Source organism: Pteronotus mesoamericanus, unplaced genomic scaffold, assembly GCF_021234165.1.
Source record: "Pteronotus mesoamericanus isolate MK-2021 breed Mesoamerican mustached bat unplaced genomic scaffold, CSHL_Meso_final contig_82, whole genome shotgun sequence".
In the NCBI taxonomy this organism is placed as follows: domain Eukaryota; kingdom Metazoa; phylum Chordata; class Mammalia; order Chiroptera; family Mormoopidae; genus Pteronotus; species Pteronotus mesoamericanus.
The window spans coordinates 17,318,649-17,328,291 of record NW_026555265.1 but is presented as its reverse complement, the minus strand read 5'-3'; the positions used below and the strand labels follow the sequence as shown (position 1 = coordinate 17,328,291).

At 37.1% G+C, this 9,643-nt stretch overlaps 1 protein-coding gene across 2 annotated transcripts in view; it reads left to right on the top strand.

Moving 5' to 3' along the window:
- Positions 1 to 159: 159 nt before the first annotated feature.
- Positions 160 to 9,643, top strand: part of USP25 (ubiquitin specific peptidase 25) — a 125,014-nt gene continuing 115,530 nt past the window's right edge. For both annotated transcript variants that reach the window (XM_054585221.1, XM_054585220.1), the window contains exon 1: positions 160 to 638. In XM_054585221.1, the coding sequence (XP_054441196.1) occupies positions 594 to 638 (45 nt within the window). In that variant the 5' untranslated portion in view covers positions 160 to 593. The remainder of the gene's footprint in view (positions 639 to 9,643) is intronic.

Here is a 9,643-nt window from a genome sequence, read left to right as displayed (position 1 = left end):
GGAGCCCGGCCTGGGGGGCGGGACTCCGAGGCGGCCCCGCCTCGCCCCGACACCCCGCGGGTCACAATGTAGGGTTAGGGAGGCTGGCGGGAGGGGCTCAGCGGGGGCGGAGTCGCCTGGCTGGGGCGGTGACCGTAGTTGGGGGAAGGGAGGGGAGAAGGACTCGAGCGGGAGGAGGGCATCGCCATTCTGTCCGGCCGTTCCCTCCGTTCCCTCTCCCTTCCCCGCAGTGGCCCGTGAGCGCCAGCAAAGGAGCGCGCGCGCGCGCGCGTGTGACGCGGCCCGGCTAGCTCGCTCCCCCCACCCGCGTCCCCAAGTCTGCTGCCCGCTCAGGGCTGGGGCAGCAGCGGGCCAGCCGCGCTGAAGGCGCGCCGTACAGAGTCGTGAAGTCGCAGCCGTGGCCCTCGCTGTCCGCGCCTCCCCGCCAGCCCGCGGTGCCCGTGCACGCCAGCCGCCATCACCTTCGCGCCTGGCTGGCGGGGGCGCTGTCCTCCCCAGCCGTCCGTGCTGCTCCTTGGAGCTCGGCGGAGCGTCGCAGCCAGAGCCAGCGGAGGCGCGAGGAGCCGGACGCAGCCGCCTGCGCCGCGGGGGCCATGACCGTGGAGCAGAATGTGCTGCAGCAGAGCGCGGCACAGAAGGTGAGGCGAGCCCGCGAGCCGGCGTGGTCCGGCCCCGCTCCTCCTTCCGACGTGCGACTCGCACCCGCCTGGGTCGGGAGCTGCCCGGCCTCCCCCAGCCGCCGCTCGGGCCTCGGTTGCCCGGGGCTCCCTCCTCCGCCACCCACTGCCCCTACCCGTCGCCTCTGGGGCGTCGCGCCCAGTGCTGAGATGTTTGTGGAAGCAGGGTGTAGTTAGCGGGTTTCAAACCACTTCCTTCTTGCCGATTGTTTTTTTTGTAACAACCGGTGGCTCGTATTTATTGAGAGCGACCCTCACGTTTCTACACTCTTCAGTGTGGCTTCTTAAACTTGTCCTCCTTAAAAAAGAAGAAGAAAAAAAGAATAGCCAGTTGTCATCCCTTCTGAGCACAGTTTGTATTTCGAAGGTAGAACCATTCCAGGCCTGCTATTTGCAAAAGGGTCGCCCTCCCGAATTGCTTGCCTGGCGGGGCAGGTACGTTTACCAGGTGGACTCGATGTACAGAGATTTGGTTGTTTCCCTTTCCTCTTTCCGTTTCTTTATCTTAGTACAGGAAATGCCCCTTAAGAAAGGAAACCTTTCTGGCCATATTTATTCCAGGAATCTTTTGTCCCCTAAGTTTGACCTTGTTCCATCTTTCACCCTTTACTCTGGCCTCACTCACACATTAAGATGGTCACTTAAAACAATCTGTGAAGCTTCAGATGTTTTATAGTTAGTAATGAGAGACGCTCTTTTTATTCTAGATTTTGTTTTCAGAATCTCAAGTGCACTATCATGGCTTGAACTATATATTCTGAAGAGTAGTTGGGTATGACTTAATTTTTTTTTTTTTTTTTTTTGTCATTTGTGTGAGAAGCATTTTGGGTAAAAGGAAAACATTGCTGTAGTCGTGTTGGAATTACGGGGAGATCTACATTTTACTGTGAGCAGCTACCGAAGCGATGTGTGGCTTATCTGGTTGAGCATGCATGCCCCACCCTGCTGTAGTTTTGGCATACCTGTGCTTATAGAATAAGGCCTTCTGTCTTAAAAGCGGTCTATGTATATGTTCACAGCCTGTTAGGTTTTTACTTTGAGATTATTCTTAGAATTTTATGGTAGTACTTCAGGTAATTGAAGATGCTCAGAAATTTTGGAGAGCAAGGACTGCATTATTATTTTAGGCCCTTTGGGAAAGTTCTCTTATAACTCTTGTGTGTTATAGTTAACTGTTACTGGTAAATTTAGAAGGTTATTGCAGACAGCTGTTTATTTACAGTGAAATAATTCTAGATTTAATAACGGGAGTTGAGAACAGTTTATCTGCTAATCCCCTGTATTCTGTTTTGAATTTGTTAAACTTTAGTTTTTGATGTTTTAGTTACTATGTGATAAAGTGTTAATATTTAGAACAGGATTTTGTGGTCATGTATAGTAAATTATGTTTAATAGGTTTGGTATCTTTTTTGTTTATAGTTCTTTTCAGTGTTGAACATTATAGCCTATTTCGAAGTGGGAAATGTAGCTAATTTTTTTACATCTCTTAAATTTGAACAATTGCAAAAAGTTTGTGAGTTTTAAATTGATTTCGACTAAAGTACTTCTTTAGCATAGAATCATATAATACAGATCTGCCTGATTCAGAGGTTTATACACAAACTTTTAGGATTAAGAATTAAATTACTGAAAGTGATCTTGGCCATCAAGTCCAATTTTCTTGTTTAATTAAACTTCTCCTTACATAAAGAGTGCAGTAGTTAATTTAAAGTATTACCATTATGATGCTATTTTTAGTGTATGTCAGATTATTTCATTGATATTGGGGAATTTTTTTTAGAGCAATATAATTTTTATACTTCCATCATGGTATTTATATTTTTTAAAGAAACAATGTGTTTACTTTCTGTATTAATATACTATTTGTTATTTATGTTAGAGCTATTTTTAAAAATATTTATATGGGTATGAATACTTTATACCACCTACTTAAAACAAATTGATACATTTATATTCACCAAGCTGGTAACTAGGAAGTAGACTTCAAGCTAGTAACTAGGAAGTGAACTTCATACTTTAGAAGAAACAAAAGTGAAACTCTTTGTGTTCACTTTGAAATTTTATGAATTATCAGTAAAACAAGACTTGTCTAGTGCATATTGCATAACCAAAACTTTAGCCTGTTTTCTGCTCTCAAAAAATGTGTGTGTATGTGCTTGTATAACATTAGTTTTATGTAAATAGTTGTATTTTGGTGGTTGGAACAGTTCCCTATATTTTCAAAATTCTTTTTTCCTCCAGAGGATATTATGATTAGTGATAATCTTTTTTTTTTTAAAGGGCATCACAACACAAAACTTTCATAGGTCTTTGTTTACCTACAGGGCAGCTTGTCACAATATAATACAGCTCAAGGGGCTGTCTTTTCGTCCGATGTGCTCTTTGCTTCATGCTAAAGCTGGGCTATGACGGGGTTGGGAGAAGTAGTACAACTACCGAGAGCTGCTTTTCTGAGGTTTAGCAGATACAGGTGAGGTGGGGTTGGAGGCAGATTAAGCATGGTTTAATCTGTCATTCGGTCGTGAACATGTATCTTCAGCCTTTATGCTTGATATTTTTCTAAGTGTAGGATCCTTAGATCTCAGAAATTTGATACATAGATTCAGGTCCCAGGTGAGGATTCTTTAGGGCAGCAATAGAAGCCTTCTTTCCAGGGACCTAATTAATTTATAGAGTGAAGTGAGCTGGATACTATTTACTTTAAATGCATACTTCTGAGTTGAATAAAATGTAAGGTTCATAAGGGCAGGTATGTTGGCTGCTTTGTTTCACCATAGGGCTTATAAAAGTTCCTTGCACATAGTAGGTTTTAGTAAATATTTGATGGTGAGAGAACAAGTGAATGTTTTCTCAAAGGGATGCAACTGCAGTACTTATTTTAGTTCCCTCTGAATCTTAAAATTTAACATTACAGAGAAACAAGGAAAGTTCCAACTGGAAACTGTTGGAATATAGGCAGTGTAGTGAAAAGATAATAGGATGTGGGTAGGATTTAAATCACCTTACAATGACCGTGGGCAAGTCATTAAATGCCTCTGAATCATCTTTTAAAGCCTCAAAATTAGTATGACTAGACATGAGCAACTTTTTAAGATCTAAATGTTTAGTAGATATATGCATGCATTTATTTAAGATAGGGAGGATAAAAAAATAGCAGAGGATAGAGGAAGAAGGAATTTTATGGATCACTCAACTTTCAGTTAATTTCTGTGGGAGTTAGGTGGGAAGAATGTCACATATTAATCAAATTAAGAGTTAAAACAAAATTTAAGAAACAGCACAAACTAGATTCAGAGTAAGTTTCTTAGATAAAATAATGTGGTATTTTCTAATTTTAGGTATCATCTAAAGTTATAAAAATACAATACAGCTTTCAAGAGACAGTTAACATTATGCTTGGTCTGTCCAGCCATATACTACGAAAAATAGAGACATTTATTGAAGAAGATACAAGATATAAGAAACATCGCACATAGGACAATGATACCTCAGTCCCTTTTAAAGTAGGCACCTTGGGACCTCACACAGCTTTCCTAGCCATCATCAGCTGCCCTGTCGTATTTTCCTGAATCTCATGGAGGGTCTGAAATCTCTTCTCTTTCAAAGGTGATTATAGTTTTGGGAAAAACCAGAAGTTGCAGGGCACCAAATTTGGGCTGTAGGGGTCCTGCGTCACATGGGTGATTTGGTGTTTCACCAAAAACCTCTGCATGAGACATGATGCATGAGCAGGTGCATTGTTGTGATGAACCTGGCAGTCACCAGATTCCCATAGCTGCATCCTTCTGAATCATCTGAACAGCTTCCGCGTAGGAATGTTCAAGCTTAATGCAAAATTTGATGCAGATTCATTGCTCAGCTGGCTCAGTCATTTTGAGTGCAACAGCCACACAGTACATAAGCTCTTTTAACGGCGTCTACTGTCCCCACTGACTAGTACATTGTTCCCATATGCTCACTCCAGTCCACTCTCTTTGGCTGCCAGGTTTCACTGAAGTTATGCAAACCATTCCTGTTATATTAACAGTGGTTGGATTTTTTTCCAGACAGACCTCGTACAAGTCACTGTAAACATTACATAAAATGAATGTTCTTTAGCACTAAAGAGTTGCTTGTCTTGTTATTAGTGTAAGACTTGGTTTGGACAGAGAGGTAGGTGTCCAGCTGCTTATTCTCTTCTTACTCCTTTCCTTTCTCATATAATTTTGATTTGTGTACTAACATTGTATCCAGCTTCCCTTATGAATTTTCATCAGTTCTAATACATATTTGATTGATATTTTCAGCATTCTATGTTTATAGTACTTATCATCTGCAAATAATTATTCTGTCTTTTCAATATTCATATCTTTTTCACTTACTATTTTATTGCTTTAGCTAAGATTATGGAATACTACTAGGATTAATTTTAGTTTCTGTTATGTGTTTTTTTTTTCATTATGACATGGAAATTTCCTTATAGATCAAAGTTTTTAAAATGTTTTGGAATCAGATTTAGCATGTTGACTATCATATGTCCTTTATTTTTTCCAATGACTGATGTGATATTCTGTACAAATGTTAATAGATAACTTGGGGAATATTTACTATATATCATATTAAGGAATTATGCTAAGAGTTTTTTAAACTTTGTTTTTTCATTTAATCTTTCCAACCAACTTATTAGAAGAGCGCTTTATTTATTTTCCCTTCATGTTGTGGTTGAGGAAACAGTATTAGAAAAGTTAAGAACCAGAGCGACATTTCATTGTTAGTGTGGGTCGAGAGTGGGCTTTAAACTCAGGGTTGTGAGACTAGGAAACACCTGCTCTTAACCATTGTGCTCTATGGCTTTCTGATAAAAACTCATTTAGTGATGATACCTCCACATTCATTGTACAAAATTTTAATCTAGAATTTGGTATCAGTATTCTTAAATGAGATTGGTTGCATGGTTTGCTTTTGTGCATATGGGCTTCCAAGGTAAGGTTAGGTCATAAAATATTTAGAATGTTTTTGTGTTTTTCTGTGCTTTTGGAATTGTTTACTATAGGATTAGGTTAAATCATTCAAAAATGGTGGTATTAAATGAATTTTTGTCATTCAACATAAGTACTTGTTACTTTGAAGTTTTGACTACTATATCAAGATGACCATTTTGTTTACAAGTTTTAGGTAAGCTTTCCAAATTTTCGTTATCTTTTAGGTTTTCTACCTCATCCAGGTCAAGTTTAAGAACGTTTTATAGATTCAAATTTTATTTCATTAAAATTTCCATATATATTAGCCTGATATTTTCTCTTAAATCTATATATATGTAGATAGAGACCTTTCTTATTCTTGTTTGTGTTGTTTTGTTTTCTCCGTAATGTTTGCTAGATGTCGATCTGTTTTGTTGGGCTTTCAAATCCAGCTTTCTCTTTCATGTGTAACTTTTGTTTCTCTTCTACCTTAATAATTTTTGCTTTTGTCTTTAAAAATTCCACCTTTCTGAAAAAGAAATCAACAGAGACAAGAGGGAAGGAGGGAGGGGCGGGCAGGGAAAGGGAAGGGAAGGGGAAAGTCAAGGAACATGTAGCAAGAACTCATGGACAAAACCAAAGGGGAAGCACATATTTTTCTGAGTGTCAAAAATTGAGTTTTTTCCCCTTCAGTCACCATTAAGATAAGACTTTTTAGCATAGTTTTTTTTTACAGCATTACTGGTTTTATTGAGATAATGTAGAATTGTAATTCTAAGTGATAACCTTTTAAATTTCTTAAGGTATACCTTATGTCAAAAGTATTACTTAGTTGTGTTACAGACATATTAGGAGTTAATTATCTTTTTTTAATTAGATATTTACTTTTACTTTTAACTCTGTTTTTCTGTACAGTATAATAGTTTGATGTTACTTTTTAAATTTTATGTGCGTGTGTATCTTTTTAAAAGTCCTGCCTAGGTTTTTTGATTTGAAGATTTTATTGGTCTTTCAGTAAAAAGATACTTTAAAATTATTGCTTCTAATTTCCTTTTTCTCTCCTTCTGTAACTATATTATTTGAATATTAGATATAATCTATTTCTCACTCACATTTTATCATTTCTCTCTCTTTCTCTCTCTTTGTCCTATGCGCTGAGATAACTTTTTAGTTTGATTGTCCAGGTTATTGTTTTTGTAATGCCAATTTTATATTTACTACCTCCTTAGGCGGTCACATATTTTTGATGATTTGTTTAAATAATATACATGTTATTTGGTTTTGAAGTGCATGGAATTTAATTAATTACAAACATTGGTTCATGATCAGCTGTATATGCAAATGTTTTATTTATGAAATTGCTTATTAATTTTCAATAATAAACATACATGAACCCACTACTTAAAAGCTAGAACTTAGAAAGTAATTTATATATAAACATATAGCCCCCTTATCCCACCTCTCTGTTTTCATAAGAGACTGTAATCATCTTGAATCCTGTGTTCATTCTCCCTATGATTTCCTTTTTATTGCATCTCTATGAATTCCTGGAAGTATGTTTTTAATTCTAGTACTTTAAAATTAGGAACTTTTTCCTACCTTGATATCTAAAAGATACCGTCTATCATTTCTTTTTTTAAAAGATTTTATTTATTTTATTTTTAGATTAGGAGAGGGAGAGAGAAGAGAAGAGAAAAACATCAACGTATGGTTGCCTCTTGCACGCCCCCTACGGGGGACCTGGCCCACAACCCAGGCATGTGCTCTGACTGGGAATCAAACTGGTGACCCTTTGTTTTGCAGCCTGGTGCTCAGTCCTCTGAGCCACACCAACCAGGTCATCTGTCTTTTTCTATTAAGAGTTTTTAAAGTTATGTTTGCAACATTTTGAGCTTATTTCATCTGCTCTTAATTCTTGTATGTGCTATGAGGTAGGGATTCAATTTAATGTTGTGTGTGTGTGTGTGTTTGCGCGCGCACACATATATTTATTTATTTATTTATTTATAAATATATATGTGATTTTTTGTTGTTAATCTTACCTTATTGAAAAGTTGCATGCTCTCTCCCGCTGAACTGACATGCATCTCTATCATATTATAAAAATATTGCTTAAAATGCTTTCTTTCCCCTTTGCTATTTTGTTCCATCATTCATTTTTTTAATACTGCTCTGTCTTCATTGCTCTAGCTTCATAATACTCTCTAGTACTAGTGAAATAAATTTGCTTCTTTTCTTCCAGTGTGACATGGCATTTTATTCTTCCTTAGAAATTTTATAGTAATCATACCAGTTTTTCTGAGAAACCCTTGTTTGAGTTGTTCATCAGTTCCCTTGAATCCGTAGACTAATTTGGCATTAGTAACACCTTTATGATACTGAGTCTGTCTACAAACAGGGTATACTTTTTTATTTAGATCTTCTTTCCTATCTCTTACTCAGAGTATAATTTTAACTGTATAACATAATCTTTATTTTTTCTAGATTAGTTTATAATTTCTGATAGTTATATGTGGTGCTCTAAAATATTTGTTATTTGTTACTGGTATGTACAAATGCAGCTGGCTTTTGTACCTTACCCTTATATTCAGCCACCTTGCTAAGCATTTCTATTTTAACACTTTTCCAGAGATAATTTTGGACTTCGTATGTAGAAGATTATACGCATAAGTCATGATGATTTTATTCATTTACTTCTAATTTTTATGCCTGTAATTACATTTTTTTCTGGTACTAGGTAAGACCACTAATAAATATTGATTAGAAATGATGATAATGGGTATTGTGTTTTACTGCTGATTTTGTAGGACGTTTCATACTTCAGTACCTTGTGCACTTCTAAAATATTTAAATGTGTTAGCTATATGAACATATGTTATAAAGAGTGTTCTGTTTCTAAAGAACTAAAGGTTATTGTGTTGTCTTAAATTTTGATGCTTGCATGTCCTTTCTTCTTTGGATCCAGGTGACTCCTGTGAAAGTTTTCACTCAGGCATCCTGGGCGGGGGTGGGAGTTGAGAATAGCTAGTTTGTCAGCCACTTCTCTGTCACTCTGTGTCTTGTGTTTTGGAGTTGTATGTGTATGAATCATTTCTGACAGTTTTTTAAATGTGTGTGCAGCATATGAAAACTTAAATATGCTTTAAAGAAATATAGATAACTACCCTTTGTACTACCTGGACATGAAATAGAATATCTTATTATTCTAGAAGTTTCCATTGTGCCTAACCCACACTATCCCTCCCGTCCACATCCCACTAGCTATTATCTTGACTTCTTGGAGTTAATATTACTGTAATATTTTTTTTAAAGTTAACACACCCATTTAAACGTATATAATTAGATGAATTTTTGGCATTATAGCATAGCTCTGTCACTCCAGAAGACATGTGCCACACTTTCCATTTAGTATCTGCACACTCCCTGTTCCAGGTAACCGCTGATCTGATTTTTAACACTGTAGGTCAGATTTGGCTGTTTTAGGTCTTCGCATGAATGGTTTGGTCCCTGGTCAGGGTGCGTATGACAGGCAACCAATCAATGATTCTCACTCATATGTACATTTCTCTCCCTCTCCCCTAACTTTCCCTTCTGTCTAAAATCAATAAACATGTCCTTGTGTGAGGATAAAAGAATAACTTAATTAATCAACCTAGCATGATATCTAGATGAATGGAGTTTGTAATAGCCAGTATAGTGTATTATGTATGTGTAATTAGTATGACCAAAAACAGTATTTATTGGTTTTCAGTAATTATGATACATATAGCTGCTAGGAGTTATATAGTATTCTTGTTTGGAAGTTCTACTTAAAGCATGTTCATTTTCTTTTATTAATATAAGAGATTTTATTTTTGGCCTGCAAGTGAATTCTGAAAATTTATGTAAGGAAACTAGAGATACAAAAAACTTTAATTGGACAATAGAGAAGTATTTTAGAAATCAGATTATTAGCATCAGAACAAGTTAAATACATATTTTATTTAAAATGCAGAGATCATAGTTTAAAGATATGATTTAATTCAC